The sequence below is a fragment of the Gymnodraco acuticeps genome, unplaced genomic scaffold (assembly GCF_902827175.1).
Source record: "Gymnodraco acuticeps unplaced genomic scaffold, fGymAcu1.1, whole genome shotgun sequence".
NCBI lineage: Eukaryota > Metazoa > Chordata > Actinopteri > Perciformes > Bathydraconidae > Gymnodraco > Gymnodraco acuticeps.
In genome coordinates this window covers 210,343-226,618 of record NW_022990199.1, presented here as the reverse complement: position 1 = coordinate 226,618, position 16,276 = coordinate 210,343, and the positions used below count along the sequence as shown (strand labels likewise).

Below are 16,276 nucleotides of genomic sequence, written 5' to 3'. Positions count from 1 at the left end.
CAGTTCATTTGAGTTGGGCTTTTATTCTGAAAGGTAACATCAGAAAGAGTGAAACTGTAAAAGGCTGCTGTTGACAATGTGGTAAATAAGGATTTGTTGCTGTTTTGGTGTGCACTCGTTCGACTATGAAGCCTCCATTATTTCTAATATGCAAAATTGCGACATTATGTTTTAGCTTGAAGTCAATGGCTCTTGTGCAATGTATCCTGGTACATGTAGGGACTGACAGCATGGCTCCACGAGTGCAGGAACTAATCTTTCTTGGTCAATATACCTGTAGCTTTCACCACAAACAATGATTGGACATCAACATAAAAGCAATTGTATTGTGAGAAATGCTAAGCTTAGCTAACTGGCTGCTGTTTGTTGCTTCATATTTACAGCACATCGCATTTCCCAAACTACTTCTTTAAATTGGTCGCTATAACGCTTTTTATTACACTATTGGCTAGCGCTCCAACACATTATAGGTGATAGGCTTAGGGGCGAGACATCTCTAAGCGCCAATCACCACAGAGCCGACCAGCTAACCAATCAGAGCAGACTGGGCTCTGGTTTCAGACAGAGGGTGAAAAGGCAGTATGAGAGAAATAAAGAGCTATCTGAAATCATGTAAACATGTCACAGTAGAGACACAACATACAAACATGAACCTGAAAATGAGCAGAATAGGGCCCCTTTAACATACCAGACTTGTAAGCTTGAACAAATATTAACGTGTTGACGAGTGATGGCAGGGGGTTGCGGTGGTGCTGGAGTCGTACTACTGTAGTATTCCCCGCCTGTGGCAGTTGGAGTACATTTCCACTGGGATTAATTGTAAAACTGTGAATCATCACCTCAGACAGCTCAGTACGATATAAAGACACCCACCTAATTATGAGAGCCAGTGGGCGCTGATTCTTTCAAAAAGCTCCACATATATTATTTTATATCAGTGTCATAGATCATCGTGTTGCTGTTCCAGAGATATGAAACATGTTGGCCCACACATGTGACTGATAATTATACATCTTAGCCATACCCTACATAATAATAAAACAGCATATAATTTCCAGGAAATCAGCCATACTCTGAGCTTGTTATCCTCTTTAAAACACGCCATTGTAATTAAACCATTAAAACCTTGCCCTCAAGGATTTTCTGTGCTCAGGGAAGACAGGCTATGAGCAAGGTAATTATTACCTTCATTTCTGAGCTGAAAAATAACAGCAAATCATTGTATAAATAATCCAATCATCAGCTTAAGGAATGCTCAGCTTTTTCCATGTTCTGTTTTAAGCACTGTCAGAGTGTAACATACGCTATTTAGTGACAGCTGGGATGGCTCACACAACATGCCAAAAAGAAAATCGGATTCATTGTATGCAGGTGAGTCTCCGTCTCGACTGAAAACATCAAAGACGGCACACATGAAAACCATATTGCTTGATGACAGAAAAAACCTGTCAGGAGCATTCAATCTCTCACTGGCTGCTATTGACCGTGGCGTACAGTAAACGTCAGATTCCCTCCCAGAGCTCTGTATCAGCACGTACAAATGGTGAACAAAGTGGGGAGGGAATCAGACCCAGGTATCAGTCTGAGAGCTGATGAAGAACACCAGGGCTCTGGCTTTGATCAGCGCTGATGTACGAGTGCCTCAAAGTGGCCTCGTCTGTCAGCAGGTGTGAGCGCACGCCTCTCCAGCACGGACCGAGGGAATGTATCGGGGCGTTCTGTCTGAAGGTGAGAAAACTGTAAGTCTTCGAGACAGTGTTTATCTTCGTTGACGGAGATTTAAATCATGACACATTACTGAGGCTTCAGATCTTAAGAATGGGGCGCATTGTGTCCAGGGTCTGAGTATAAGCACTAACACAACAATGTAGAGATACTCCATCACAAGGAAAAGCCTTGCATTCAATGTTTTACAGTCAGAGAACAGTGTGTGTGCATGAGCAGGAAGAATTCATAATACTGAACCAAACCCATCCTGCAAAGCTCGCCTGAAATGCATCCAAACCCCAACAGATCACGCCCTGCCATTATTTCTTCTCTGCCTCTCGCTTTTCTTTTTACCTTCTCCTTCATTTTTAATGAAGTTATTAAATATGAGGCCTTTTAATGTTTTTTTTAAATCAGTAACATTTATTTATTATTATAATTTAGCATGTGTACTTATGAGTTAATCCAAATTGTCTACATTAGTATATACAAATTAGTGTTTATGAAAGCAATAGATTCTTCACAATTATTAATCAGATTGAAGCACACTTTTACTTTTTGATGAAGGACTTAAAGAGGACATATACCGCTCTTTCTCAGGTTCACATTAGTATGTAGTGTCTCTACTGTGACATGTCTCCATGCTTTAATGTTCAAAAAGATCTTTATTTTTCTCATACTGCCTGTGCTGCAGCACCTCTTTTCACCCTCTGTCTGAAACCAGAGCCAAGTCTGCTCTCAATAGGAGCTTTCACACCGGAGTACTTTTCCCTTTTAGTTCCGATAGTTCATGAAAACTTTGTTCCCCCTTTAGTCACTGCTAGAGAGCAGGGACTTTCCTGGGAGAAAAGGGTTCCAATTTCTGATTGGCTGGGCGAATTGCAAACCATGCCCCGTAAAACTTTATTTGCTGGCATTAGCATTATTAGCATTAGCCCCGCGCACCAACGGAGAGAGACTAACTTATGGCAATGCAAAATAAAACATGGGAGCGGTGGAGATGAGGAGGTGTCGGCGTTCTGGCGATTTACTCGGAAGGCTTCAGTAGAAGCTGCTGAGAGTCCCAGCAGCTTCTACTGAAGCCAGTCCCCAACTCCGGGGACTTCCGGCCGGGGACTTCGGGCGGCAGTGTACGCTGTGAAGTTGTTTGCGGCCTGCCAGTAAACCCAAAGCAGAAGAAGAAGAAGTGACGCCAGCGGCTTAATTTGCCTAATCCACCCTCAGGGATTTATTCCGGTGTGAACGCGATAGTTCTGATGAACTAAGTACTGGGAACTAAGTAAGGCAAATTACTTGGTGTGAAAGCGCCTATTGGTTAGCTGGCCGGCTCTACTGTGATTGGTCAATCGCTTAGAGATGTCCCGCCTACCAAGTACAATGTGTTTTGAGCTCTAGCCAATAGAAGCCTGAGTGTTACATACAGTAGCGATGTCACTATGTTACAGAAATAAACAAAGGAATCTAATGGAGGCATCTCACGCAAAGGGGGAGTGTTTGGAAGAGAAATTCCCTACTTTCAGATTTTAGCCTTTAGCCTGACCATTTGCACATGCACAAAAACTTATATAACACACTAAAGGAAAGGGAAACCCCAAAAAGCACAATAGGGCCTCTTTAAAGGGATAAGTAAACAATTTTGGAAATACACTTCTGGCAGAGAGATTCAGAAGAAAAGTTGATACCAGTGGTTTGTTTGTTAGCTGGAAACAGGTCCAGCCTCAAAGCGAGCCTGGTTCCATCCAACAGTTACACAACCTTAGAGAAGTTGCCAGTGAACAAGCAGAGACCCCAGGAAGTTACTGTGCCCAGCCAATAAATAGTCCATCACGCAACCCCCTCGTTAAATGACGTGTTAATTAGTGACTTTAGCGTTGTTGGCAGGCTGATTTGTTACCGTTGGGTAAAGCCAGGCTAGCTGTTTCCCCCTGTTCACACTCTTTATGCTAAGCTAAGCTAACCACGAGCTAGAGCCTTACACAGATCATTATTGGAGAGGTATATTCACTTTCTGGCACAAAGCAAATAAGCCTTCTCCTTACAAACATGCAAGATAAACTTTGTTGAGTTATAAGGTACTCACAAATGTAGAGTCCTAACGTAGCATATAATATAAATACTCAAGTACAAATACCACAGGATTGTACTTAACCACAGTATTTATTTAACTAAATACACTGAGTTGCTCTCACCACTTCTCTTGTGTACCCATGGCACACAATAAAAGTCAACAGAGTTTGTTTTATTAGTCGAAAGCAAAGCGGGGTTTCGAGCTTTCTTTGGATCAATTACTGAATTAATAATTGTTGATGATTCGCATTAGGAATTTTGTATTACCTTAAAAAAATAATTGAATTGTTCATGGTTTATTTCTTTTTACATGCACGACTTAAAGCGTATTTGTCATGTCGTTTGGAGAAAATTGCGTTGAATTTATTTAAAGCAATAAAAGAGGAAATATTTCCCTGGGGCTGCATGCCACCAAAAACACAAACACCACTGTTAAAACATGTTCTGGAGCCGACACCAGACGCTGGAACTCTACTCCATCGAGGCAGCTCCTGAATTCCTCCTTGTGTACATACCTTAATCTATTTTCTGTGTCATCTGCTTGTCTACCTGTTCGCACACCAGCGGTGGGAAGTAACTAAGTACATTTACACAAGAAATGTGCTTAAGTACAATTTTGAGATTCTGTTTTTTGCTACTTTTTACTTCTACTCCACTACAACTCAAGGGGTAAATCATGTGCTGTACATTTACTCCACTAAATGTTTTTGTAGTTACTTTTCAGGTTTGCATTAATGATGTGAAATATAAACAACACATAAATCAGACTTTAGTAAATCCACAAGCCACCCTGCAGTATACAAAGTCATTCAAACTAGCTGCACCTTTACCAGCTTGGAGAACACTTTAATGATCAATCATTATAAAACATATCATATATATTATTCTGAAATGGATCTGCTTGATGAGTACTTTCACTTTTTCACTCTAAGTATATTTTGATGGTAATTCGTCTCTACTTTTACTTGAGTAATCTTTTGAATGCAGGACTTTTACTTGTAACAGAGTATTCCTACACTCTGGTACGTTTAATTTTACCCAAGTATAAGATCTGAGTACTTCTACTTTTACTCAAGTATAAGTTCTCAGTACTCCTCCCTCTGTCACACACACAGGATGACTTGAAACTTTTTTTTGCAGAAAATATAAAAAGCTGCACGGGCAGGTTTCAGAGGTTGGACAGGATGATGGAGAGCCTTCTTTAATCCCTTGTTTTTACATCTCCGCACTGCTCCCTGTGCAGTCATCCATGCATGGTTGGGATCAAGCAGGGGTCCCCAGGCCGGACGAGGGGATCCTGCTAACCTGCGTGCATCCCAGTCGTCATGCACCCCCCCACCCCCCGTGTTCCCCCCCACTGCCCTTCCCACACACAGATTGCCTTGAGGATTTATCGCCGACGAGCTAAATACAGTTAGGCATGCAATGTTGACTCTGTACTCCTCTCACACTGTGTTATTACTCAATTGGCAAGCACCGTGTGCAAAACATAATTACTCTATCAGACTATGAGGATGCTGTTATTAGTGCAACACATGCTGAAGAAACACTACTTGGAAGTGCAAATGAAATATAGTTATTATATAATAATACAGTAGAACATGCTTCTTATAACATGGTGGATGTTGTCCCAACAGAAGGTGTGTATACATTTATGATGTGTGAGAGAAAGTGAATACATTTGTGTTGATGCTCAAGAGATCACCCAAGACAATCTTGGCTTCCTCTAGACATAAAAAAGCAATAGAAGCTGAAAGAGACTTTGAACGATGTGTGACATCTGTTTTGTGTACGAATTATAGCTTTGAGATTGAAGTGAGTGCTCATTTTCCCTGTGGTAGGTAGAACGAGCTGATGAAAAGCTCCAGTGATCCGGATCCAGACCAGGTTTGCCCTGTGGCTCGACTGTGGGCAACATGTCAGGTAAGAGGTAATTAGACACGCCTCCTTTTATATAAATCATCGTGATACATAGGTATGTAAATGGTGTTTGGTTTGTTTTCTAACATTTGTAATGCAGCCAATTTGCCCTATGTTGTGTTGGATTACAACTTTTAAGTAGTTGGTGTAATGTGATTGGTGGTTACACACACTCAGCGACCATAAGTCATATAGCGCAAATAAAATTATATAGATGCCAAAAACAAAGATCTTTATTTTTAAAGGAGTTGTCCAGTGTTTTAGGAAATACAGTTACAATCTTGCCGAACAGGATGTAAAGATCAGTAGCCTACCATTATCAGGTTTTTTGGTAAATATGAAGTTAGCCGCAGACACTTAGCTTAGCATAAAAACTGCAAATGGCGGCAAACAGCTAGCCTTGTTCTGTTATAAGGAACCAATATCTGTCTAAAAGTGTGATTCTATATTGTTCAGGAAGGCGTGTGGCGCAGTGGACTAGTGCGTTGGTGGTTGGATCAGGGGGTCACAAGTTCAAACCCCACTGCAGTCAGCATGTCATTGTGTCCCTGGGCAAGACACTTCACCCCAAATTGCTCCTGTGGGGGTTGCCCACAGTATTGAGTATGTAAGTCACTTTGGATAAAAGCGTCTAACATGTAATGTAATGTTTTTATAAAGTGTACAAAAAACAGAGCTTTTAACAGAGTGCAAGCGAATGGTATACACCCCCAAATGTTGTTAGCTTCGGATATAGCTAGACTAGATGTTTACTACGTTTCCAGTATTTATACTAAAGCTAACCATCCGCTGCTGGATGTTGCTTCATATTCACTGTACAGAAAATAAAGTTTGTTGTTCTCTTCTAGAAAACGAGTCAGCGTTTTTCTCAAAATGTAATTTCAATATCATGTTTTTGGAATCTATTATATTTTTCATAGGGAACTGCTAAATATTTAACAGTGTCAACACAATTTTCTTTGTATAACTGACTATTATGCATTTTGCAGGTCATCTAAAATGCCATCATCCATTGTTAATTAAACAGCCATTGTTGACCAATGCATTGTTACGTGTTACAATAATTATGAAATCATGGTTTCAGAAACAGCACCGATAAGAATCAGGCAAGATTAAGGGATTGCTATAAATCTGGAATCAATCTGAAGCTATTTATAAATCAAAATTAATCCAAATAAAACAGTTGCTCTATGTCTGTGTAAGGGAAACATAACACTGTGTGGTTTATGTTACTTGTAGATTTCAGAAAAGACTTTGCTTTCTCTCTCATGATTTCATTGGGTAATTTTAAATGTGAAAGGACCTTTTCAGTCGTCGGACATGTTGAAAGCAGAGGTCACTGACTGAAGGTAGTTCACACCATCAGTAGTGTTTGAGAGGAGTGTGCTCTCACAGTGGCGCTGTTTCCTGTGGGACTCGGCCTTGTCTCTTATGTGTGGGTTTATCCAAAAGGTCCCACACACTGCTGCATTAATCACCACTGGGGATGAGAGAGAGGAAACAAAAACCCTCGCCTGGGGCTTAACCCAGCCATTACTCAACGCGCCAGGCGTGATGTTTGACTTGACTCCCTCAATTACAGCCATCACAGACCCCTCACAGATCCCTCGCCGCTCCACAATGACAGATTCCTCTCATCTTTTGGAGAGCAGAGCAATAAGGCTTTACACACATGCACCTTTGACATTATTATTTTTTAGTCAGTTTATTGAACATGTCAGAAACAAAAACATACAACAATAATATATATATATATTCTCGTTTTTTCCTTTTTTTTCTCACTCAAATTAATAATTATAACAAAGTACAAAAAAAAATAATAACAAAAAAAAAAAATAATAATTCTCAGGTAGTCTCTGTCATGTTCAACAGGGGCAAGAAGAAGCTTAAAAAAACGTTTCTGGTCCTCCCCCCTCTAGCATATATTTTTCTTATAAATAAAACATTAGGTCATCGTCATCAGCGACATGTTTTTTTACAAAACAATGAGAAATAAATTACTTTTACAATTACAAGAAATAACAACAAATGGGATTTTACAGGTCCTATTCATAACCATTAATGATTTGACTCCTAAATAATACTTTCAGTTTAGATAGACTTCAGTGCATCGTTACAGTTATTCCACAGACTAACACCTTTTGATGAGATGCAATGAAGTTTGGCATTTGTTCGTACGGGTGGTTTTTTGAAAATGCAGTTTCCTCTCAACATGTGCATGCTTTCTCTCCGTGTGAGAAGTCCCTGGATATTATGAGGTAATTGTTGATTTGCGGCTTTGAACATCATTTGAATAGTTTTATAGTCAACCAGGTCTTGTAGTTTTAGTGTGTGTAGTTTGATGAACAATTTATTTATAGGTTCTCTGTAGGTAGTTTTATGTATAACTCGTATGGCTCTTTGTTGCAGGATGAAGATAGGATGTGTATTTGTTTTATATGTGTTCCCCCAAACTTCCACACAATACATCATGTATGGAAGTATGAAGGAGCAGTACAGCATAAACAAAGAAGCTTGATTAATTAGGTATTTGGCTTCAGAATTGCTATTGATTTGGATATTTTGGCTTTGATATAGCTTATATGTGGTTTCCAACTTAATTTATTGTCTATGATTACTCCAAGGAATTTTATTTCCGATACTCTTTCTAATTGGACGCCATTTATAGTGAGTTTCTTCTCTGTATTGGTCGATCGATTCCCAAATATTATGAGTTTGGTTTTGCTTGCGTTCAATGTTAATTTATTTTGGTCAAACCAGATCTTCATCCTGCTCAGTTCCTTCTCCATTGTGACCAATAGCTGTTCTAAATCGTCCCCACAGCAGAGTAGACGTGTGTCGTCTGCAAAAAGAATGGTTTTAATCATTTTTGATACTTCACATATATTGTTAATATACAGAATAAATAGTAATGGCCCCAAGACTGAGCCCTGAGGCACCCCACATGTAACCTGCAGTAGTTGTGATTTATGGCTTTGTAGTTCAACGTACTGTTCCCTGTTATGTAGGTAGCTAGATAGCTATGATAGTGCAACACCTCTAATGCCATATCTCTGTAGTTTTTTCATTAATAATTCATGGTCAACCGTGTCAAATGCTTTTTTAAGGTCCAGAAATATCCCTATTAACTGCAAATGATGTAGTTCTGTTAGCTCTGAAACCATATTGTTGTAGAGTATGTTATGTTTGGTGATGAAGTCATTTAGTCTTGTATAGTAGATTTTTTCCCGTATTTTAGAAAACTGTGAGAGCAATGAAATTGGTCTATAGTTTGACAGTACATGTTTATCTCCAGATGTATGTATTGGTATGACTTTAGCAGTTTTCATTTGATTTGGAAATACACCGGTTTGTATTGACTGATTACAGATGTGAGTTAGTGGTTTGACTATACATTCAAATAGGGACGGGTGGCGCAGTGGTCTGTGCGTTTGATCATCAGATCAAGGGGGTGTTGGGGAACTCCAGTTTGAAACCCGCTCCCGCCCCACTGCGTCAGGCCGTTGTGTCCTTGGGCAAGACACTTCACCCGAATTTGCTCCTCTGGGTATCGTCCACAGTCGATGACCATTACATGTATGATCTGTATTTGTAAAGCGCTTTGAGAGTCTTCGATAAAGCGCTATAATAAATATAAGGATTATTATTAATAATGTTTTTAACTGTATACATGTCAATATCATGACAGACTGTAGACCTTTTACTCTTAAGTTTTTTAACTGTGTCAATAATTTCATTTTCATCAGTCCCTCTTAAGAATATAGTTTCCTTCACATATATATCTTTACTTTCAACACCATCACTACAACCAGTATTTGGAATTTCCCCAGCTAGACAACATTGACAAAGTACTTATTGAAATCTTCGGCAACTGAGGTCATGTCATAAATTACTGTATCGTTTTTTGACAGAAAACTGTTTGGGTATTGTGCCTTTCCATTTCCTTTATTAATAATGGTATTTAATACATTCCATGTGTCTTTAATGTTATTTTTGTTATCTTCCAATAATTTGTTGTAATGATCTATTTTGCTACATCGTATTATCTTTGATAGTTTGTTTTTGTATGTCTTGTATTTTTGTTCAGCCTCTACTGATCCATTCTTTAAGAAGTCTTTATATAATTCATTTTACATGCATTTAATATTCCCTTAGTGATCCATGGTTTTTCAGCATATTTTTGTTTCACTATTTTCTTTACACGAGGACAATGTTTTTCATACAGCCCTGATAGAATATGTAGAAATGATTCATAGGCTTCATTTGCATCTGGTACAGACACTTTGTTCCAGTCTTGTTTAGATAATTCTTCTTTAAAAGAATGAACAGTTTTGTGTCTTGTAACTGTGACTTTTCTGGTGTCTTTTTTTATCCTAGTACAGTTCTGTATTGTTGCAAAGACTGGCAGGTGATCACTTGTGTCATTGATTAACATTCCACTTATTACTTTCCTATCCATAACATTTGTGAATATGTTGTCAATGAGTGTAGCACTGTGTGATGTTGACATATTGCTCTTTAAAAAAAAAAAAGTACAACTTGACGGTTCACAGAGATTGTTTGAAAGTGTACTTCACTTATCATCTCATTAAAGAAATTCCACTGGCGGCACAACTCCACACCTCGGTATTGTGATCACTTTCAAATGGGAAAATCTCCCGAGGAATGCGGTGAACACGCTGCCAGAAGCCCACACGCAGGATTGGTCAGATATAAAGCGTATGCCATCATAACAAACTGTTTCCACTGGGCACAAGGGGGAAACATGTAAATGTGGAGCGTAAATGTTTGGCTTGTTTGAGAACACACATTTCTCGCCAAGAAGGTGGACGTGTTGTTTTCTCTGGGATCTAACAGATGTGTAATAGGATAAACGTATTATTTAACCAAAGATAGCAATTTTACCGCTTTTTACCATACGTGCAGAGGTGGGAGGAGTACTCAGATCTTGTACTTGAGTAAAAGTAGAAGTAAGTGTAGGAATACTCTGTAGTCCTGCATTCAAAATGTTGCTCAAGTAAAAAGTAAAACAAGTATTAGCATCAAAATATACTTTAAGTACCAAAAGTAAAATCCTCATTGTGCAGATTGGCCCATTTTAGAATTATATATATATGATATGTTTTATAATGATTGATCATTAAAGTGTTATCACAGCTGGTAAAGGTGCAGCTAGTTTGAATCACTTTGTCTGCTGCAGGGTAGCTTGTGAATGTACTCCAGGTGGAACTAAAGTCTGATTCAAGAGTTGATTATATTTCACATCATTCATCCAACTAAAGGTATTAAACAAATGTAGTGGAATCAAAGTACAATTGTCGTGCGATAGAAGTACACAGCAGCAAAACATTGAAATACTCAAGTAAAGTCCCTCAAAATTGTACTTAAGTACAGTACTCATAAGTAAATCCTACTTTACACCACTGCCTGTGTGGCATGCTTCTTCTTCTTCTTCTTCTTTTTTTAAGGGGGTTGCACCTTAAAAAAATACAGTCTTAAATACAACCACTTCCACCGATGTCAAGCTCAGGTTCTCATCAGAGGTGACAATGTTTGGCAGAGACACTATCTGGCATAACACTGCGTCTTAAGTGTGATTATGTCATTACCCTCTGATTGTGGGAGAGGAGATGAAAAGAATGTTAGAGAGGGAGGCGCGGGGGGCTAATCCTCGCCGAGGTGTTCCCTTTCAGGACCCTTTCTATGGGGCTTTGTGAGGGGCTTATAGGCATGCTGCCCCAGTTTTTCGGGGCCGCACCGCCCCTATCGGATGTCCCAGACACAGCGGAGTCAGACCGGGGCTTGTGAATGACAGAATCAATGGGCTGGGAAACAACATCGTCTTTAAATATCTGCCCACCTATAACTTTCCCAGGAGTTACATCATGGCAGAGGGACCCCAGGGCGAATAGTCAGAGGTGGGAGACGTACTCAGATCTTGTAAAGTAAAAGTAGAAGTACCAAACTGTAGGAATACTCTGTTTCAAGTCAAAAGTACTGCATTCAAAATGTTACTCAAGTTAAAGTAGAAAAGTATTAGCATCAGAATATACTTAAAGTACCAAAAGTAAAAGTAGTCATTGTGCAGATTGGTCCATTCCAGAATAATATATATGATATGTTTTATAATGATTGATCATTAAAGTCTTATCAAAGCTGGTGAAGGTGCAGCTAGTTTGAATGACTTTGATGCTGCAGGGTAGCTTGTGAATTTACTTCAGGTGGAACTAAAGTCGGATTCAAAATCAGAAACAGGTTTATTGCCAACGAGGTTTACACATACGAAGAATGTGCCTTGGTGTGTATATGGTGCACACATAAACACAGCTTGTAAGAAAAACAACCACACAGAAAATGTTAATTAAATAAAGTTAAGTGTAGTATTGTTATGAAAAGTGTTCCAAAAAAAAGTGTTTATTTAACATCTAGGCAAATCTCCAAAGTAACTAAAGGTATCAAATAAATGTCATGGAGTAAAAGTACAATATTTACCTCTGAATTGTAGTGGAGTAGAAGTAAAGAGAGTAGCAAATACTTCAAATACTCAAGTAAAGTCCCTCAAAATTGTACTTAAGGACAGTACTTGAGTATATCTACTTAATTACTTTACACCACTGCTTTGTATTAAGGTAAGTGTAACAATACTTCTTCCATCACTGTTGCTTTTAAATTTTCTACCTTTTGTTTTATAAAAGAATTCCCACTTTTCCGTTCCTCGCCATTAATATGTATAAGCTTGACACAAATTGAAATACTCAACAAAAGCACAAGTCCCTACAAATTGTACTTTAGTACAGTACTTGAGTTAAAGGTCCCCTATTATGCTGTTTTTCATCAATATATTACAGGTCTCAGATATATACAAATCATGTCTCTGAAGCGTTTGGCTCCAAACACCAAACAGATCTTTGCAGCATTACCCATAATCCCCTCTGTTTCAGCCCTGTTTCCAAAGTGCTGATTCTCTGTCTGTTACTTTAGATGAAAATAAGGAGCCCATCCCCACGCCCCTCTGAGAGAGATTTGGTTACAAAGAACTCAATGGTGCTCTAGGAGGAGATTCAGGTGATAAGGGGGGGGGGGGTTACCTTGGTTGCTGATTGGCTAATGGTTACTCAAGCCAAAACATCGTTATGACATCATAAAGTGGCCAAAATCTGATCAGCTCATTTTCAGACAGATTTTTATAGAAATGGATCAAAAAGAGAGAGAATCTTTGTTCCTGAAACTTTCAGAGTCTCTTTCCACAGAGGGGACACATGTTGATGTAGAAGAGACATGAAGAAGAGGGGACACATGTTGATGTAGAAGAGACATGAAGAAGAGGGGACACATGTTGATGTAGAAGAGACATGAAGAAGAGGGGACACATTTTGATGCAGAAGAGACATGAAGAAGAGGGGACACATGTTGATGTAGAAGAGACATGAAGAAGAGGGGACACATGTTGATGTAGAAGAGACATGAAGAAGAGGGGACACATGTTGATGTAGAAGAGACATGAAGAAGAGGGGACACATGTTGATGTAGAAGAGACATGGAGAAGAGGGGACACATGTTGATGTAGAAAAGACATGAGGAAGAGGGGACACATGTTGATGTAGAAGAGACATGAAGAAGAGGGGACACATGTTGATGTAGAAGAGACATGAAGAAGAGGGGACACATGTTGATGTAGAAGAGACATGAAGAAGAGGGGACACATGTTGATGTAGAAGAGACATGAAGAAGAGGGGACACATGTTGATGTAGAAGAGACATGAAGAAGAGGGGACACATGTTGATGTAGAAGAGACATGAAGAAGAGGGGACACATGTTGATGTAGAAGAGACATGAGGAAGAGGGAACACATGTTGATGTAGAAGAGACATGAAGAAGAGGGGACACATGTTGATGTAGAAGAGACATGAGGAAGAGGGGACACATGTTGATGTAGAAGAGACATGAAGAAGAGGGGACACATGTTGATGTAGAAGAGACATGAGGAAGAGGGGACACATGTTGATGTAGAAGAGACATGAAGAAAAGGGGACACATGTTGATGTAGAAGAGACATGAAGAAGAGGGGACACATGTTGATGTAGAAGAGACATGAAGAAGAGGGGACACATGTTGATGTAGAAGAGACATGAAGAAGAGGGGACACATGTTGATGTAGAAGAGACATGAAGAAGAGGGGACACATGTTGATGTAGAAGAGACATGAAGAAGAGGGGACGCATGTTGATGTAGAAGAGACATGAACAAGTTGCATAATAGGTCCCCTTTATTAATATACTTAGTTACATTACACCACTGGAAATAGTGTTAGTGAAGACACCCCCGGCCCCCCCTCAGTGGGGTGCGTCTCCATCAGACTTGAGGGTTGACACAAGGTCATCCTTCATAGCCTCTGCTTTAACAGGGCCAAACCAAGTCAAATAAACACCGGCAGCCACCTACAATGTGTTCTTACAGATACAAAGGAGACCTCACCGCGTGGTTTTGAGGCGGGGAAGGTTACGGTTGGAGGCCGGCGGCTGGTCGGAGCTGAGCGCTGGTATATAGGGCAGCGAAAAGTTATATGAGAATGCCAACATAATGGGTGGGCTAGAAGCTAAACAAATAGCCTGTTGGAAAACCCTCGCAAATATGCAACACCAGCAAGAAACCAATAAATAACAGGGGCCAACTGTTGCTGCTTAAAAAAATGAATTTGACCACTGTGATTCAGTTTTGCTGGAGGTTATTTTAAGGAAAACAACATTAGTTTTTACTTAGAGATGACTTTTTCCATTTTTCTCTCGGGAAACATTTTTATTTCTTACTTTTCAACTTGATTTATTTGGTTTATGATTGTATTTCCTGCTTATATAATGAATTGAACCACTTTAATGCAGTGTTGCTGTTTTTTAAGGAAAACAACATCGGTTTTTACATAGATTACTTTTTCCATTTTTCTCTCTGGAAAATAGCAACTTCTAGACTGAAAACCTTAGACACATTTCACATAACTGTATTAGGTTAGTTGAAAGCAATAATATTAAGTTGAACCTAATATCTTTTATTTAAACTTAATATTATTGCTTTCAATAACCTTGTGTGAAATCTGTTGACATAATACATTTGATTAAAGTCAACGTAACTGGTTAATTAATGATCTTATCTTATTGTATCTAATCTTATCTCCCTCTGCCTGATACTTGTAACTTTCCTACATCCTGATTTGTTCACTTAAGCCGGGAAATTGGTGTGAGACACCCGCGGCGCGCACTAATTGATGCATTGATCAGCCTTTAGATGTCCACATTCCTGGCATACCTCGGAAGTCATCCATTTGGCGTTTCACACATTTTGCTCCGTCTAACTGTCTGAAGCTTGACCCGGCAGGGCACACCTGTCTGTCCAAAGCTTTCTACCTTTGCCATCATTAATTTGCCTTGCATATTGCCTGTGCTGACAAGAAATCTGCACATATCTCACATTTCTGCAGCTTGACTCCAATTTCATCATAATGAAGAATGAATGTAATAGATATGCAACACGCTGAAATATCAGATTCATATTGAGATTTACCTTGACGCTTCCACCGACCTCTTCGCTGTTGGACATGGTAGCGTTGAAGGTCTCTGTCTGTTGTGGTGTGACCTCCTTTGGCCTTTTTCTCTCCTTCTTGGCATCCACCCCATGCAGAAGAAAACACTGAGTCCAAAACACTGCAGCCACCACGGCCAGAGGCCCAGCCCCACACCACATCTTCACACTCTGTCAAATCAGCACCAGAATCCCTGCAGAAACCGCCCGGATCTCCTGCGAAAGGACAAGCTGAGGATGCCCACAAGGCTCACAAACTCAGAGGAGACTGTAGGAATGCAGTTTCAGGGACTCCCCGTCCAAAAGACTGTCAGACTGACTGCTGCCGCCGCCGCTATCCCTCTTGATGAGTGCTCAGCCAGCGTTGCAGGGGCACTGTGTTATAACTCTAGCCAGAAAGCTAGGAGGCTTACTCAACTATGAAATGTGTCAAGCAGAATGGTCCAAGGGAATGACAGATCGGCGCAGATCTGACAGCAAATAAACCCATTAGTGAGATTTTTCACGCTTTCTGCTCTGTTGGGGGGTGAGGTGTAGAAGGAGGGAGGGAGTGGGGGGGTACAGGGGGCAAAAGAAGAGGCAGAGAGGAGGGGTTGTCCAAAAGCTGAGGGTGGGCTGGAGATGGATGGCAATATTCCCCCCTTTCCTGCTGTTTCTCACACTGAGCAGTGGATCCAGTCTCCAGTAAAGTTGTGTGGAAAAGCTTCATAAAAAAGTTGGCAATGTTCACCAGAAGTTGCAGATGAGTGTCCGAAAACCATGCACCCTGCGGGGGATGCAGAGTGAAGAAAAAGCCCAAGAGGAGATGATAAGGTCAAGTTTTGATCTTGTTCTGGAATCCTCACTGCAATCACAAGACTTTACAGAAAAAAATAACTTGTGCTAAATCTCCCACAATGCATCAAGCCATGTGCAAGTTTCACGTCAGAAAGCAGTGATTTGTTGTCTGGTAGCTCTCTGTTTCCTAGTCCCTCTGGTCTCAGTTGCTCCTCTGCTCCGACTGAGCTT

General features: G+C 40.0%; 1 protein-coding gene across 1 annotated transcript in view; it reads right to left on the bottom strand.

Moving 5' to 3' along the window:
* The window catches only part of c1qtnf12 (C1q and TNF related 12), a 28,997-nt gene extending 12,743 nt beyond the window's left edge, over positions 1 to 16,254 (bottom strand). The window contains exon 1 of the mRNA XM_034218198.1: positions 15,251 to 16,254. Within this exon, the coding sequence (XP_034074089.1) occupies positions 15,251 to 15,430 (180 nt within the window). The 5' untranslated portion in view covers positions 15,431 to 16,254. The remainder of the gene's footprint in view (positions 1 to 15,250) is intronic.
* Positions 16,255 to 16,276: the final 22 nt, after the last annotated feature.